This window comes from Microplitis mediator, chromosome 9, assembly GCF_029852145.1.
Source record: "Microplitis mediator isolate UGA2020A chromosome 9, iyMicMedi2.1, whole genome shotgun sequence".
Lineage (NCBI taxonomy): Eukaryota > Metazoa > Arthropoda > Insecta > Hymenoptera > Braconidae > Microplitis > Microplitis mediator.
This window is the reverse complement of record NC_079977.1, coordinates 21575788-21594019: the sequence shown is the minus strand read 5'-3', so window position 1 is coordinate 21594019 and position 18232 is coordinate 21575788. Positions and strand designations below refer to the sequence as shown.

Genomic DNA, 18232 nt, shown 5'->3' with positions numbered 1-18232 from the left:
AATTAATTAAGTTTATTGAAAAAAACATTAAAAATTCTAATTTAAATTTTCCCGCTTCAAAAATTAATTAATTAATTAACTTATCTATTAATTAAACAAATGAATAAATAATTAAGTTTATTAAAAAAAACATTAAAAATTCAAATTAAAATTTTCCCGTTTCAAAAATTAATTAATTTATTCATCTGTTAATTAAACAAATGAATAAATAATTAAGTTTATTAAAAAAACATTCAAATTTCAATTTTTCCCGCGTCAAAAATTAATTAATTTATTTATTTATCTATTAATTTAATAAATCAATAATTAAGTTTTATTAAAAAAACATTAAAAATTTAAATTTAAATTTTCCCGCTTCAAAAATTAATTAATTAATTAACTTATCTATTAATTAAACAAATGAATAATTAATTAAGTTTATTGAAAAAAACATTAAAAATTCTAATTTAAATTTTCCCGCTTCAAAAATTAATTAATTAATTAACTTATCTATTAATTAAACAAATGAATAAATAATTAAGTTTATTAAAAAAAACATTAAAAATTCAAATTAAAATTTTCCCGTTTCAAAAATTAATTAATTTATTCATCTGTTAATTAAACAAATGAATAAATAATTAAGTTTATTAAAAAAACATTCAAATTTCAATTTTTCCCGCGTCAAAAATTAATTAATTTATTTATTTATCTATTAATTTAATAAATCAATAATTAAGTTTTATTAAAAAAACATTAAAAATTTAAATTTAAATTTTCCCGCTTCAAAAATTAATTAATTAATTAACTTATCTATTAATTAAACAAATGAATAATTAATTAAGTTTATTGAAAAAAACATTAAAAATTCTAATTTAAATTTTCCCGCTTCAAAAATTAATTAATTAATTAACTTATCTATTAATTAAACAAATGAATAAATAATTAAGTTTATTAAAAAAAACATTAAAAATTCAAATTCAAATTTTCCCGCTTCAAAAATTAATTAATTTATTTATTTATCTATTAATTAAATAAATAAATAATTAAGTTTTATTAAAAAATTATTAAAAATTCAAATTTAAATTCTCCCGCTTCATAAATTAATTAATTAATAAGTTTATTTATCAATTAATTTAATAAATAAATAATTAAGTTTTATTAAAAAAAACATTAAAAATGTAAATTCAAATTTTCCCGCTTCAAAAATTAATTAATTTATTTATTTATCTATTAATTAAATTATTAAATAATTAAGTTTAAAAAAAAACATTAAAAATTCAAATTTTAATTTTCCTGCTTCATAAATAAATTAATTAATTTGTTTATAAATCCAATTTATTAAAAAAACATTAAAAATTCAAATTTAAATTTTCCCGCTTCAAAAATTAATTAATTAATTAATTTATAAACCCAATTTATCAAAAAAGCATCAAAAATTCAAATTTGAATTTTCCCGCTTCAATAATTAATTAATTAATTAATCAAATAATCAATTAATTTACCAATTAAATTTTTAAATAATTAAATTTATTATAAAAACATTCAAAATTTGAAATTAAATTTTGAAATTTTCCCGCGTAATATAAAAATGAATTTTAATTAATTACTTAAAATATTAATCAATAAATTAATTAAAAAAATAAATTATCCGTAATTCCAATCACCCCGCGTATAAATTTCCATTACCGCGCATGCGGGTTTAAAAAGCGCGCGCTCCCTCTCAGTATCCACTGGCTGGCTGTCATGCTCTCGCTAAAAATCTAAAGCACAGCAACTCAGTACTTCAGGTCCTTAGTTCGAGCTCTTTGTTACTCGTCTCCTACCGTCTTACCCCTCATATTTACTTACATACCTCAGTAATAAAAAAAAAAAATAAAGAAAATAAAATCCTCTAGTCAGTTAAAGTTCTGACTATCGCGCTATCGATACCCGACACTAAATCTCTCAGCGATCGTCTCCGGTTTAAATTTCTCTACTTCGTAGAATTTTACACAAAAGAAAAAAATAAATTAATATTTAATATACATATGTATAAATATATAAATATATATAAATATATAAATAATACCAGTGTTGATAAATAATTAAATTTAAATTTATTATTTTACGCCATTTTTTTTTCCGGCATTTGTTTTTTTTTCTTTATTATTTTTTTTTTTAACAATTAATTTTGTGGTTATTATTAAGAGTGTTTATGTTGTAATTGAGTGCCAGTGCAGTGTAATTATAATATTAATTATTATTTGTAAATTTATTAATTAATTAATTAATTTAAAAAATTGGGAACCGAAGAAATTTAAAAAAAAACCTGAAGATTGAAAACGTGCACGAGGTTTTTTTATAATTTTTATTATTTTTTATGGATGTAAGTTTTTTTTTTATTTTTAATTAACGAAATTATTGCAATTAATTTAAATAATTAATTGGAATTTTTGATACTGAAGCCGAGGTCTAATAATTTTGAAATTTTTTTTTTTGCGATCCTGAAGTCGGCAGACATTTAAAAATTGGGTTTTTTTTTTACAATTAAATTTAAAGAAAAAAAAAAATTAAAAAAATGCACATGTGGAAAATTTTAAAAACTACAGTTGCAATTTTTTTAAATATTTTTTTTTTTATAATTTACTGTCTAAAAAAAAGTCCAAAAATTATTTGTCGGCTAACTTCAATATCATTTTTTTTGGATAAATTATAAAAAAAAAAATTTTTTGAAAAATTGCACCTGTAGTTTTTTAAATTTTCTACATGTGCATTTTTTTATTTTTTTTATTTTTTGTAATTTAGTCGGAAAAAAATCCGAAAATTGTCAATTGTCTGAACCTCAGGATCATTTTTTTCCGACGGACAAAAATTAAAAAAATTTTCTTTGTTTTCATTTTTTTTTGTAAATAAAAATATTAAAAATTTCGGTAATTAGTAATTAGTAATTAATATTTATAATTAATTTGAATTTGAATTTAAATTATTTGTCATTTAATTTTTTTTGTCGAGTAAAATTTTTTATTTTGTCGAGGTTAAGAATTTTTTGAATTTTTTTTAAATTAAATAATTAATTAATTAATGAAAAATTAAGTGGTTTTCATTTTTTTAATTAATTTTTTTTATTCGACCACGTGGTGAATTTGCGGAAATTAATTTTGTTTAAAAAAAAATTAATTTTCAATTTTTTTAATTACTTAATTAATTATTAATATTAATTACTATTGAACTTAATAAATTAATTGATTTATTAGTTAATTAATTTTGTTGTTTTTTTTTTTCTAGATCAAAACCGCGTGGTCGCGATGGAAAAAAAATTTTCATATTTTTTTCATAAGGAATAAAAAATTAATTAAATAATTAATTCAATTACGCGTAAGTTAAAAATTTGTCTGATTTTTAATTAATAAATTAATTTATTAATTAATTTAACATGAATGTGAATGTAGCAGACATTAGACAAATTTTAAATTATAAATGAATAGAGTAAATAATTAAAAAAAAAATATTTTGAAAAAATGCATATATTAATTTTTTAAATTTAATTTTATTAATCATATACTCTATTAATTAGTAATTTTAAATTCGTCTGATGTCTGCGACATTCACATTCATAATTTAATTACCTAAGGGTTAGAAATTCTGCATGATTTTTATGTTTTGTTAATTAATTAATTATTTATAACAAATTAATTAATTTTCTAATTAGTCTTCAGTTGTCCTAGAATTGAAAAAAAAAATTAATTATTTAAATTTTTTGAATTACCCGCGAGTTTAAAATTATTTAAGTCATTTTTTATTTTCATTAATTAATTAATTGTTTAGAGTAAATTAATTAATTATTTAAATTAATTTCAATAGTCTGCAAGTTCAAAATTTTATTTTCAATATTTTTTCTTAATTAATTATTTTAATTAAGTAAAAAGTTAAGTATTGAAAATTTGCGGCCGCGGAGTTTAAAATCTTAAGAATTAATAAATTTTTTATTAATAATTTAATTTTTTTTTAAATTTTACCTTTCAAATTAACCAAAAGTGCTTTAGACATAATAAACATTTTTAATTGCAGTTACAAAATTCAAAATTTTTAAAATAAACTTTTTTTTAGTCGAAATTTTAGTGCAAAATTTTCTTTTGCTCCTGTAACCTTCAACTAATTTATTATAAAAAAAAATTAATCAATACAAAATTCTGTATAAAATTTGGTGCCCTACAAAATTGTTATCTTGAAAAATTATCGTATGATCAGTAGTTTTGAAGTTACAACCGTTTGAACACAAGTAAAATCGCTGAAAATTTAAATAAATTTTCATTTTTTACGTTTCAAAATCTTCAAATGCTTGTAGCTTTTTAAAATCAAAATTTTTTGACAAAAGTTCTGAATAAAACTTATAGAGAATTTAATTCTCTACAAAAAAGGTCCTGAGCATATTTCCCATAACTCCCATAGATTCAAAGTTATCGTCGTTATGAATCCAACTTTTAGAAAATCGAATCATCAAATTTAGATTTCAAATTTCCATTTTACTTTAAATTCAATAACTCATAATCTATCAACTCAACATTGAAAACCCTAAGGACCTTTTTTGTAGAGAATTCATTTCTCTACAAAAAAAGTCCTTATCAAATTTCCCTTAACTCCCATAGATTCAAAGTTATCGCCGTTATAAAATCAAATTTTAGAAAATTGAATCACCAGATTTCGATTTTCTAATTTCCACTTTACTTTAAATCCCATAACTCATAATCTACCAAACTTACGTTGAAAATCATCAGAACCTTTTTTATAGAGAAATAAATTTCCTACAAAAAAGGTCCTTCGCATCTTTCACATAAGTCCCATAGATTCAAAGTTACCGACATTACAAATTCAAAAAATTAAAACACCAAATTTCAATTTCCAATTTCCTTTTACTTCAAGTCCAATAACTCCTAATCTATCAAACTTACGTAAAAATTCCTCAGGACTTTTTTTGTAGAGAATAAAATTCCCTACAAAAAAGTATCAGTACACTATATCTCTAAATTCAATACTTTCCCCATAATATACCATTTAAAAAAAACTACACTCCCGTAACTGTAAAAAAATGTATATATTTTAAATTTAAAGCACTTTAGTAATTATAATTAATAAAAAATATATCTAAAATAACTAATTATACACAGTATAATAATCACCAAGGGAGCTGGGAAATTCCACGAGGTCAAAATGGCTAAACCAAAACGTTTTCAAAGTGAATTAGATCGTTTGAAATCGGATTTAACTGAAAAAATAATATCACCACCAGGTTCACGTCGTCGTACCCAATCACAGCCGTTATTATCAAGCCCATCACCGTCATTATCATCGTCTACCTCTTCTTTATCGACCACAATGACCCAATCGCAACAACAGCAATCTTCGTCTGCTTTACCGACCGCCAAATCCTTACCGGCCGATAAACTAAAACTTATCCCCCGAGTTAAATTAATCGACTTGACAAAAACAAACGACTTATCGTTATCTCTTAAAGATAAACTGCGTAAAAAAACATTCGAACGTACAAATAAATTATTAAATAATTATGTAAGAACATCCAAGCCATCGCTGACCTCCCCAGAGCCATCTGATGACGAATACAGCACTCGAAGTTTAAATTACTCTCGTAAAAAAGTAACGTTTGCTTCAAATCGTTCAAAAAAAACTAAAAAACGTGATAAGCGTTCGATTTCAACGGATGCTAATTTTTGGAAAAATAAATCGGCAAATAATTGGAAATTTGATGAATTCGATGACTTGGATTCGAATAAAAATTGTAGAGCTAAGCTCAGTATTGCGTCCCAAGGTTCAAAATTTGAAAAATCGGCAGAGATCGGTAACGATTTTGATGCTGAGGTGATTTCCGGTGAGTCGACAATTTTGAAAAAATTGGAAAAAGTCAGAAGTCAACCCAAAGACAATAATTTGTCAGGAGTTTCGAGTATCATGGCGCTGGAATTTGAAGAAGAGCCAACCGATTTTTGCAATACATTATCGGTATCCTCTGAGTCTGATAAAAATTCACTGGCATGCTTGAAAAATTACAGAATACCAAAAAAGAAGAAAAGTATCGACTTAGAAGATGAGATCGGTAAAGAAAATTTGGATATTGGAAATAATAATTTGAAAACTGGAGATGAGAAGTTGGAAATTGAGAATAAAGTGGAAATCGAGAAGAAAAAACCAGAAGAAAAGAAAATCGGTAACGAAAAATCGGTAGTTACTGAAAATATCGAAGCTACGACTGAAAATATGGAGATCGAAACTGAAAATATGGAGATCGGTATCGAAAATTTGGAGATCGGTAACGACGCGAGTAGAGAAAGTTCAAAAATATCGGCAGTCGATAGAATAATCGCGATAAAATCATGCCGTCGTTTATCGGAAGAGAATTCTGACACTCAATCGGTATCATCAGGACGCAGCGGACGCTATAGTCTGCGTAAAAACATACCGATTAATTACAGCGAAGGTTTTTACGACGAAATTGTAGAAGAAGTAACTTGTGATCGATTTCTTAAAAATAATCAAAGTCGAGAATCTTTACCGGCTGGTACTAGAAAAAATCGCAGGTTATCGGCTGAGAAGTTACCGACTGAGAAGTTACCGACTGAGGCCGAGCCGACAGCTAAAATCGATAAGGCAGAGAAATTATCGACTGATTCCGAGCTGACAATGGAAGTCGATAAGCCAGAGGAAGTGCCGACTGTCACTGAGCCTGCAGTGGTAGTCGATAAGGCAGAGACGGTACCGACTGAGGTCGAGCCGATGCCGGAAGTCGATAAGGCAGTGAGTGAAATCAGTCGGGAAGTTATCGAGCCCGAGAAGGCTGGAGAAGAAATGGCCGTGATACCGATCGAGATCACTATCGGAACTTCTACTGGTAAGAAGAGCAAAATATTTCCACGGGAGGAATTTCCAAAGAGGACTGTAATTATAGAAGACAAGGCGGAAAAAAAGAGATATTTGTATACATTCAATACGAGAGCCGGAAGTGATTTGGACGCAAATGAAACCCAGAAGCTAAAAAATACTCAGAGCCGTCGAAAACGCGGGGTCGATTCTCGATCGCCGTCGCCAGATAGTATGTCGGTTAAGCCGCCGGCAAAAAAAAGAGGTAGGCCGTGCAAAGCTGCCGGTAAGAAAGAGGTTACAGTTAAGGTCAAAGGTCAGCGTGGTCGTAAAAAAAAAGTACCAGTTGTGGTTGAAAAGGTTTGTGAGGAATCGGATTGTAAGAAAGGTCGGTGTCGATGTAAACAGGATTCTGCTGGACAGAAGCTTCCGTCGATGCCACGTTTCGATAATACTGTTGAAGATACAGGCGAGCAATCGGTATTGAGTCAAGAGATCGTTAACAGGATTTGTAATTTAAATGATCAAGGTAAATTATTTTTCGCTATTTTTAATTTAAAAAAAAAATTGATATCGAATGTCGGGTAATCGATGCATTTCGATACATCGATCTATCATATTTTGGATAATCGATACTTATCAATAAATCGATTATGTGTTAGGTGTATCAAATTTTACGATTCAATGAATCGATATTATTCGATATATCGAATTTTCTTCGTTCGACTAATCGATACGTTTCTATGTATCGACTATACATTGATATATCGATCTATCATATTGTACATAATCGATTGTTATCGATCAATCGATTGCATTTGTTATATAAATTTTTACGAGTCAATTGATCGATATTTTTGATATCTCGAATTTTCACAGTTTGATCAATCGATATATTTAGATGTATCGACTATATATTGATCGATGTTTCGATGGATCGATTATATATCGATCTATCATACTTTTTAAATAATCGATACTTATTAATCGATCGATTATGCGTTATTTGGTATATCAACTTTAACGATTCTATTAATCGATTTTTTTCATATCTCGAATTTTTATAGTTCGATTACTCGATATATTTTGATGTATCGACTCTATGTTTATCGATATATCGATCCATAATATTTTTAAATAATCGATACTTATCAATGAGTCGATTTTATGTAGTTCGATGTATCGATGTTTTACATATTTAATCGATTGATATTTTTCGATACATCGAATTCATAAAGATCGACATTTGATCTATTATTGTAAATGTATTTATATTAAATTCTTTAATTAATCGAATTTTTTAAATTTAATTATCTATTTTTACAATGTATCGAATCGATTCATTACGATAAATTGATAAGATTCGATATACAGGAATTCTTTAGATTTTACATGTAGAAAAGAATTTTTATTAAAAAAATTTTTCCTATCGATATCTCGAATCAAATTATCAATTCGATAACTCGAAAAAATCGATATATCGATAAAATTTTTTTTTTCGTCATTTCACTTGAAAAATTCAATTCTACAAAATTTAATCGATTTATCGACTAAAAAAAATCGATAGTCGAATTTCAGACTTATCTCTAAAACTTTTTATTTTTTTTTAAAGGAAATCCGAATCTCGAGGCTGAAATCGATTCAGCTTTAGCTCTAGCCTGTCCAATAAACGCAAACCGTCAGCATTTAAAAAAATTATTCACCCACTTCCTAACCCCAAAAGTCGTGCAAAAAATTGTCTCCGACCCCGAGCCCGTCTCTCAAAAACGTAAACTAGAATCAACTACACCCTGCACTAGCAAAAAACCTCGAAAGACAAAACTAATCGATATGTTCGCAGCCGAAGACGAAGTTTTCGGGATTCGCATCGCGAGACCCTCGCGACCCCGCGCTTTGGTCAGCGACGAATCGGTACACAAAAAGCTGATGAAGTCTTTCGAAAACTGGTCGAAAATACCCGAACTCGCGCCTCTTTTAGCTTCGAGTCGTTCCATCAGCAGCGTAACCATTAATCTTAATAATAACCAACAGCCAGTGGCGTCAACTTCCAAATCTCAACAAAATGGCGGCCAGCCCCGACGTAAACACTCGCCAATAAAAATTCCGGTCGTCGAAACTCGTGAAGAACCAAAACCACGCGAAACTAAACTTCGTATTGTGACGAATGTTGCCACCCAATTAACGATCAAAAAAGTCCCAATACGGCCCATTTCACCCCCCAGAAATATCCCCGATAATTTAGACAGCCTGGAAACTACTTGCCGCGACCCTAGTGACCTGAGATCAAAACTAAGCCGCGGATCGAAAGAAGAAACGGATAAAAAACCCGAAAAATCTCGAACTCGCGATCGGTGGAGAGACGACAGTTCGGATTCGTCAGGTGACGACGAAGAAAGTTCGAGATTATTTAAATATTTCGAAAAAATTAACGACAGTGACGACGATGATGAGGAAAGTTCGGAAAATGTCACTTCTAATGAAAAAGAAACCAAGAAATTCGATGACCGAAGATGGTACGCGTGGAATTTGAGTGAACAAAATGGCGGGTCCATTCAAACTACTGATCAAGATGGCGGACTAACTCTAACTTCCGATCAAAATATCGAAAATCCTGACAATAGTTCAGCAAATCGCGATTCGGGTGAACAAAATGGCCGCGAGAAGAGTCAGAATCAAAATGGCGGCCAGGATCGACTTTCTGACGGCCATCTTGTGAACACGGAAAGTAAAAATGGGGAAAATGACAACCAGATTAAGGAAAATAGTGATCAAGGTGACAAAGATGGAAGTCAGAAGAAAGAAAATGGCGATTCAAATATCGAGGGTAAACAGGACGATTTTGAACAAGATGGCGGGAAAAATAAATTAACTGGTAGTAAAAGTCAACAAGATGGCGACTTAGATAAAGAAGATGGCGCCCTAGGTGTCGAAAATCTAGATTTGAAGGAAAATAAAACTGTACGTCAACAAGATGGCGGCCAATCTCAACAAGATGGCGACGTAGATAACAAAGATGGTCCTCTAGAGGTTACTAGCCGTAATTTAAATCAAAATGACGATGAAAGTCAACAAGATGGCGACCAACCTAAACAAGATGGCGACCAGCAACAACAAAATGGCGACCAAAGACGACAAGATGGCGCTTTAGGTGTTGAAAGTCAGGATATGGAACAAAATGGCGCCATACGACAACAAGATGGCGGCCAAAAGTGTTTAGTTGATGATTTAAAGGAAAATGAAGTCACGAGTCAACAAAATGGCGTCGAATGTCAACAAAATGGCCGCCAGGATGAAAATGATGAAATAGATCGTAGTCTTGATGATGATAATGATGATACGTTGACGGATGATGATAGTAGTAGTACTAGTAGTAAAAGTAGTGTAAGTAGTAGTGATTCGAGTAGTAGTTCGGATTCAAGTTCAAGCGGCAGTAGTCAATCCTCGGGTTTTGTTGATGCGTCGCAAAGTAGGAGTAGGTCGGATTTAACGAATGCATTTAATAGTACTCTTACTAATTCTGGGGAAAAGGTTGACTTGAATGAGGACTTGAACTTGAATAGTGATGATGATGATGATGATGATGATGATGATGATGGTCGGAGAAAGCTTGAGGAGAAAGGGGATAAAGAAGATTTGAATTCGCAAAAGAGGTTGGAGTCGGACAGTGAGACGGAGGATCAGGAGAAGGAAAAAGCTGATGATGATGATTTTCTTGATATTCATTGCGAGGATGATTCATTGGATGCTGATTTGTAAGTTCAATTTTTTCTTAGGTTGCAAATTTATAATTTTTTTAAAAAAATAATATTTTGAGAATTTTGAAATTTTGAGAATTTTAGTTGTAAATTTTTGGAAAAAATATTTTATAAAATTTTGAGTTATGAATTTTGAATAAAATTTTTAAAAAATTGTTAGTTTCGAAATTTTGAAAACATTTTATTTAAATTTTGAAATTTATATATTTTTGATATTTAAAAAAAAGACATTTTGTAAATTTTTGTTATGAATTTATAAAAAAAAACTATTTTAATTTTCCAATTTTTGAAATTTTTAGTTATAAATTTTGAACGAAATATTTTTGAAATTTCGAAAATTTCTAGTTAAGAATTTTCTAAAAAATATTCTTGATATGTTCGGAATATTTTGAAATTATTTTCATTTTTTTTTAATTTTTAAAGTTTTCAAATGTTTGAAATTTTCAAATTTTGTCATTTTTTTTTTTAAATTTTCTAAATTCTCTAATTTGTAAATTTTTTAAATGTTCAGAGATAAATTTTTGGAGAAATTATTTTATAAAACTTTTAGTTTTGAGTGTCTCAGAAAACTTGTTTCAAATTTTGAAATTCATAAATTTCTCAAACTTTTGCTTTTGAGGTTCTCAGAAATTTTTCTTTCAAATTTTGAAATTCATAAATTTCTGAAATTTTTGGTTCTGAGTTTCTCAGAAGTTTTTTTTTCAGATTTCGAAATTTATAAATTTCACAAATTTTTTTTCAGATTTCGAAATTTATAAATTTCACAAATTTTTTTTCAAATTTTGAAATTCATGAATTTCTGAAATTTTTGGTTCCGACTTTCTCAGAATTTTCTTTCAAATTTTGAAATTTCTAAATTTCTGAAATTTTCGGTTCTGAGTTTCTCAAAAATTTTTTTTTCAAATTTTGAAATTTATAAATTTCACAAATTTTGAGTTTTGTCTCAGAAATTTTTTTCAAATTTTGAAATTCATAAGCTTCATAAATTTTTGATTTTGAGTTTCTCAGAAATTTTTTTTTCAAATTTTTAAATTCAAAAATTTCCTTAAATTTTTAGTTTCGAGTTTCCCAGACATTTTTTTTTCCAAATTTTGAAATTCATAAATTTCGCAAATTTTTAGTTACGAATCGTGAAAAAAACTAAATTAAAAAAAACTTGATTATAAAATTTGACGTAAAAATAAAATAAATAAAAATTTACAGAGCAGAATTCGATGACGTCGCCCCACAAAAAAGTCCCAAACTGGAGCGTTTTAATGCCATGGAATCTGTCAATTTTGACGCCTATTTTACTCAAAACAATAACGAATTTGAGTCTTCATACAACGCGATCAATATTCAGCCCAACAACAACAACAACAACAATCAAAACAATGTCACCAACAACAACAACAACAACAATTGGAATCAAAAACACCAACGTGAATTACTTGAGCGCAGGAAGCAAAGGTTTTCACAGGACGCAAACATAAACAACAACAATAACAATAATAATATTGCAAACAATAATTTTACTAGAACAAATAACAATAGTTTTAATTGCGTAACAAGTATAAATAATCCGAAATTGCAACCGCTGAATGGGAACCCAACGAGACTCCGTAACGTCTACGACCCGCAAGTTGATGGCAATAGCGCGCATTCGGATGCTAAATTTCAATTCAGGAATCTGTGCCACTGTCAATTGAAATATGGTAATTGTGCGCGATTACGTGCTGGTAATTGTCAATTTGGTCATACGGTGAGTCATTGATTTTTTATTTATTTTATTTTTCATTATTTTATTTTGTCGCTGATAAGGATTTTAGTCATTTCTATCCTCGTAAGTCAGATCTTTTCATTGCTAATTTTTTATTTTGTAAGAGAGATGTTAATTTTTATGTTGCTGTTTTTTTTGTCGAAGTTTTATTTCTGATTATTTATTTTTGATTCTTCAGTTGCGACTTTTTATTGCTGATTTTAATTCTTTATTTTTTGATGCTAATTTTAGTTTCTTATTTTTTATAAGTTTGCTGCTAATTTTTTATGCCTAAGTTTTATTTCCGAGTTTTATTGCTATTTTTTATTTCTGATTTTTGGTCGGTTATTTTTATTTCTGATTTTTCATTTGTGTTTTTTTATTGCTGATTTTAATTCCTGATTTTTTATTAATTTGCTGCTGATTTTTCATGCCTAACTTTTATTTCCTATATTTATTGCTAATTTGTATTTCTGATTTTTTGTTGCTAATTTTCATTTCTAACTTTTGGTTGCTAATTTGTATTTCTGACTTTTGGTTGACAATTTGTATTTTTGATTTTCGTTACTAATTTGGATTTCTGATTTTTTCTTGCCAATTTGTATTTCTGATTTTTAATTTCTAATTTGTATTTCTAACTTTTGGTTGCTAATTTGTATTTCTGATTTTTAATTTCTAATTTGTATTTCTAACTTTTGGTTGACAATTTGTATTTTTGATTTTCGTTACTAATTTGGATTTCTGATTTTTTCTTGCCAATTTGTATTTCTGATTTTTAATTTCTAATTTGTATTTCTAACTTTTGGTTGCTAATTTGTATTTCTGACTTTTGGTTGACAATTTGTATTTTTGATTTTCGTTACTAATTTGGATTTCTGATTTTTTCTTGCTATTTTGTATTTTTGATTTTTAATTTCTAAATTGTATTTCTAACTTTTGGTTGTCAATTTTGATTTCTGATTTTCTGTTGCTAATTTAAATTTCCCTTTTTTATTCCTATTTTTTAAATCTAAATTTTATTTCTGATTTTAGTTGCTATTTTTTATTTCTGATTTTTTTATGCTAATTTTTAATACTGACTTTCTATTTCTAATTTTAGTTTCTATTTTTTTGATAGTTGGCTGTCAATTTCCTTGCCGTTTTTCGTATTGCTTATTTCAAATTCGTATTTCTAATTTTTCTTATTAATTAGCTGATAATTCTTAGTATGTAGAATTTTTTTTGGATTCCTTATTGCTAATTTTTATTTTCACTGCCGATTTACTTTACCACTCAATTTCAAATTTTTTGTTGCTAAATTTTCCCTCCTCACTTTTTTTCCAATTTCCATTTTTATTTCTAAATTCAAGTTTTTATTCACATCATTTTTCACGAGTTGCTGATTATTGTCGCTGATTCTTGATATTGCTGCTAATGTTTCATTGCTAAATTTTATTTTTATTACTGTAAATTATCAGCTCATTGATTGCTAATTTTCACGTCTCTGATTTCTTATTGCTGCATTTTAGTTTTTGTTGCTGATTTACTTTCTAATTTTGATTTTTGTTGTCAACTTTCCATTGCTAATTTTTTATTCTCTGCTGACTTTTTCTATAAATTCGTTTATAATTCCGTTACTAATTTTCTTTCATTGCTAAATTTCTAACCATTCGATTGCTAATTCTATGCATTATTTCCTTCACCTTGTGTTTAATTTCCAATTCTAATTTTCCCTGATTGCTGATTTTTTTCCTACTCTACCTCTCTTCCTAATTTTTTTTATAACCAACCCACAGTTTTACTCGTACTGCTAATTTTTATTTCTAAATTCCTCAGATGCTAATTCCCCCCCCCCCTACTTATTTTCCAATTGCTGATTAATTACTAGGGCTGTACATCTAAACCGGCTTAACCGGTTAAAAAAGTTAACCAGGTTAATTAGCTGGTTAGCTGGTCAGCTTAGCTAATTTAACCGGTTAACTTCATTAGCTTGGCTAAGCAGCCAAAGGCTTAACCGGTTAACTTAAATTAGCTAGGCTAATTAGCTGAGGGTTTAACCGGTTAAATGGTTAATTTTTTTTTTTCATCTATTCACTACTCAATCTTAGAAAATGTATTGGAAATATCATATTTCTTAAATTTTAGACCGAAAAAGCTATAACAAAAAATTTATACTATTAGTTCAAAAAAAAATCACTCCAATTTTTCAAATTATTCAATTAAAAATATATCGCGTTACTAAAGCCAAAAGAACGTATGTCAAAAAAAATTTTATTTTCGTTTTTTTCTGGATAAATTTTGTTGTAACATTCCCAAGTTTATCCGAAAAAAAAAATTTTTTAATACGCCTTTTTGATTCTACAGAGCCAAAAGGGCGTATATTTTGATATACGCCCATTTGGCATTAGTAACGCGATTTATTTTAAATTAAATAATTCGAAAAATTGTAGAGAATTTTTTTTTAACTAATAGTATAAATTTTATGTTATAGCTTTTTCGGTCTAAACTTAAAGAAATATGATATTTCCAATACATTTTCTAAGATAAAGTAGCGAATAGATGAAAAAAAAAATTAACCATTTAACCGGTTAAACCCTCAGCTAATTAGCCTAGCCAATTTGAGTTAACCGGTTAAGCCTTTGGCTGCTTAGCCAAGCTAATGAAGTTAACCGGTTAAATTAGCTAAGCTGACCAGCTAACCAGCTAATTAACCTGGTTAACTTTTTTAACCGGTTAAGCCGGTTTAGATGTACAGCCCTATTAATTACCCCGCTAATAATTCCTAAAAATTTGCAGATTCCTGCCAAACTGACTCACATTCACATCGCGCCCGAGCTTGAGGCGAAGCAGATCCTGGAGCACGCGATCTCCCAGAACTACGTCGCCTTCCTCGAAAATGTATACGAAAACACTATAGCAAAATTCGACACCACCTACATCTACATGATCCTGTCGAAACTGATGGTCAACTTCGCAGTAGGAAGCCTCAGAACTTTCCTAACCTTTACCATAAAAGTCCTCCTAAGTAAGAATCGAACCATCAGTCAAATTGCAAGCCAACTTGCCGACCTGGTGACTCCGTTGGTAATCGGACCTCCTGTTGACGAATCGACGGCCGGTAAAACAGATCCCGGGTCACTGCCGAATATAATTTTTGACGTCATATCAGAAAAAATCGAACCCGGGCAGTACTGGGAGACACTGAGAAGATTGTTTTCGATTCTTCCCCGTCAAGATGCCGCTCGAGTCGCCATTGTTCTGCAGGAATCGCTTGATTATAAAAAATCACTGCAACATAATTCCGATATTCATAATAATTTACTAATACATTTATTTGATAGCACTAGAGATGACATTGACCAGACACTTCTAGCAGATTTCAATAATTATTATGATGATCAAGTGAGACAGGCCAATGGCACTGACACCCATCATGATGATCAGTCGGAGCAGCATCTGAATGTTGAAATTTCCTCGCCGTCGCCGGATCGCAGGGCGAATTTCAATTCCGCGGCCGGTAATGCAGATCCGCGGCCGGTAAGGCAGCTCAGGGAGGAGATACCGATCGCGCATGTCGAGTTCGATGCACCCAGGAGGGTCTCCAGAGGGGGCGCTGATGGACGGAATTTATTTGATGGTAACCGCGAGCTATCTTTGATCGGTAAGTTAGAGAATTTTTAGTCTATGAGCTTTGATGGGGAATATTGAGCTGGGGATTGGAGATACGGGAAAAGGGCCAAGGAACTTTTTGTAGAGAATTTCAAGAGCTACAAAAAAGATCTCGGACCTTTTTTTGTAGGGCTTCTAATGCAGAAGTTATGAGGGTTTTTTTGTTTCATTGTTCCAAGTTCTGGGGAATTTTGAGGTGGAATTTTGAATTTTTGGGAATTTAGATCTGGGGAATTTTGGGGTCAGTTCTGGTTGGGTTCTGAAGGATAAGAAAAAAATTTTAGTGCTTTGAGTTATGGGGATTTTGGATTTACTGAATTAGGATCTGGGGAATTTTTATTGTGAAATTAAGCCTCTGGGTTCTAAACGGCTGGAGATACGAAAAAATTTATTGATATCTTTTTTGTGGAGAATTTTAAGGCCTACAAAAAATGTCTACAAAATTTTTTTGTAAAATTAAAAACTTTCAAGTTATAGAATTTTTAAATTTCATTGATCCAAGAATGGAATTTTTTGAATTTCTACTGCACCGGCTCTATCTTCCAAACGACTAAAGATACGAAAAAATTTATTCAGGCCTTTTTTGTAGAGAATTCGAAGGCCTACAAAAAATGTCTACAAAATTTTTTTGTAAAATTGAAAACTTTCAAGTTATAGAACTTTTAAATTTCATTGATCCAAGAACGGAATTTTTTGAATTTCTACTGCACCGGCTCTATCTTCCAGACGGTTCAAGATACGAAAAAATTTATCCAGACTTTTTTGTAGAGAATATTAAGGCCTACAAAAAATGTCTGCAAAATTATTTTGAAAAATTGAAAACTGTCAAGTTAAAGACCTTTTAAATTTCATTGATCCAAGAACGGAATTTTTTGAATTTCGACTGCACCGGCTCTATCTTCCGAACGGTTCAAGATACGGAAAAATTTATTCAGACCTTTTTTGTAGAGAATTTTGAGGCCTACAAAAAATGTCCTCAAAATTTTTCCGTTAACTTAGAAACGTACAAGTTACAAAACTTTTAAATTTCATTGATCCAAGAACTAGTAAATTTTTCAATTCCTACTGCACCGCCTCTATCTCCCAACCGGCTAGAGATATGAAAAATTTCATAAGGACCTTTTTTGTAGCTCTCAAAATTCTCTAAAAAAAGTACTCACGCCCTTTCACCGTATCTTCAATATCTACCAAGATATGAATCATCAAAGTCTTCCCCGCGAATAATTCCCACTTCTAAAAAATTCAAACAAAAACTTTAAAAATTCCAGAGTACAATAGACCAGAGCCGGAGTACAAATCCCTCGTACTGCAATTGCATCGTGACTTGGACGAGCTAAAAGCCTCATTGCACACAAAGGATTACGACAACGCAATAAAAATACTGAAGAAAAACAAATTAAATCACACGGCCGCCAATTCGCATCCGTTTGCTCGCGGGTTCTACCGAATAATTTGCGACCTTATAACGGCCAACAACACGCATCTAGATGAAATAATTACCAGGACAGGTAATAATTATTTCAAGTTATCGGCGGATGGTACAACAGTTTCCATTAATTACGACGAGTAATTAACCTATTAATTAAAGGTGAGCAAATTAACGCCAAATTTAAGTGCCAATTTAAATAAAATTTGTTTTATTTTATACGGTTATCATTGATAAATATATATATAGATATATATAAAATATATATGAGTATATATATGGTCATTTTTTTTATATTTTTTATTAATGTAAGAGCTTTCAATAAATATATCATTTTTTTTACTTATCATTTTATAAGTTTTGTTCTTTTATTTATCTTTGAAGGCTTGTAATTTTTAAGTTATCAGAGATAATGGAAAAGTGATAAGGACCTTTTTTGTAGAGAATTTAATTTAGTACAAAAAAGTAATCAATGATTTTTTTTGTGCGACTGATATTTCACGAGTTATTTTGTGAGAAAGATAAAAAGTTTAAAAAATCGCGGGAAAAATAAATAAGGGAGTGATTTTGAATTTTGGTTTTAGCGATAAGTGATATATCTTTGGTACCATTGGAGATTGACGAAAAGTCAAAGAGACCTTTTTTGTAGATAATTTAAAGGGCTACAAAAAAGGTGTCTTGTGATTTTTATATATTTTTGATATTTAATGAGTTATTTTATTTTTAAGTTTTAAAAATCTAAATATCGCGCGGGAGGAGAAATTTATTTAATAAATATTTAAATGCCGGTATCTTTCAAACGCCTGAGATAAATTTAAAATGATAAGGGTCTTTTTT

The 18232-nt window shown here is 29.3% G+C and overlaps 1 protein-coding gene across 2 annotated transcripts; it reads left to right on the top strand.

Moving 5' to 3' along the window:
- The first annotated feature begins 1761 nt into the window (after nucleotides 1-1761).
- Nucleotides 1762-17737, top strand: LOC130674715 (uncharacterized). 2 transcript variants are annotated; one of them, XM_057480129.1, is made up of 7 exons: nucleotides 1762-2344; nucleotides 3244-3333; nucleotides 5246-7357; nucleotides 8441-10580; nucleotides 11787-12324; nucleotides 15097-15961; nucleotides 17238-17737. In XM_057480129.1, the coding sequence occupies exons 3-7, from the start codon at nucleotides 5332-5334 to the stop codon at nucleotides 17537-17539; spliced, it is 5871 nt and encodes a 1956-aa protein (XP_057336112.1). In that variant the 5' UTR covers nucleotides 1762-2344; nucleotides 3244-3333; nucleotides 5246-5331; the 3' UTR covers nucleotides 17540-17737. The 2 variants fall into 2 exon arrangements, with proteins under 2 accessions (XP_057336112.1, XP_057336111.1); XM_057480128.1 differs by having other exon boundaries at nucleotides 5124-7357.
- Nucleotides 17738-18232: the final 495 nt, after the last annotated feature.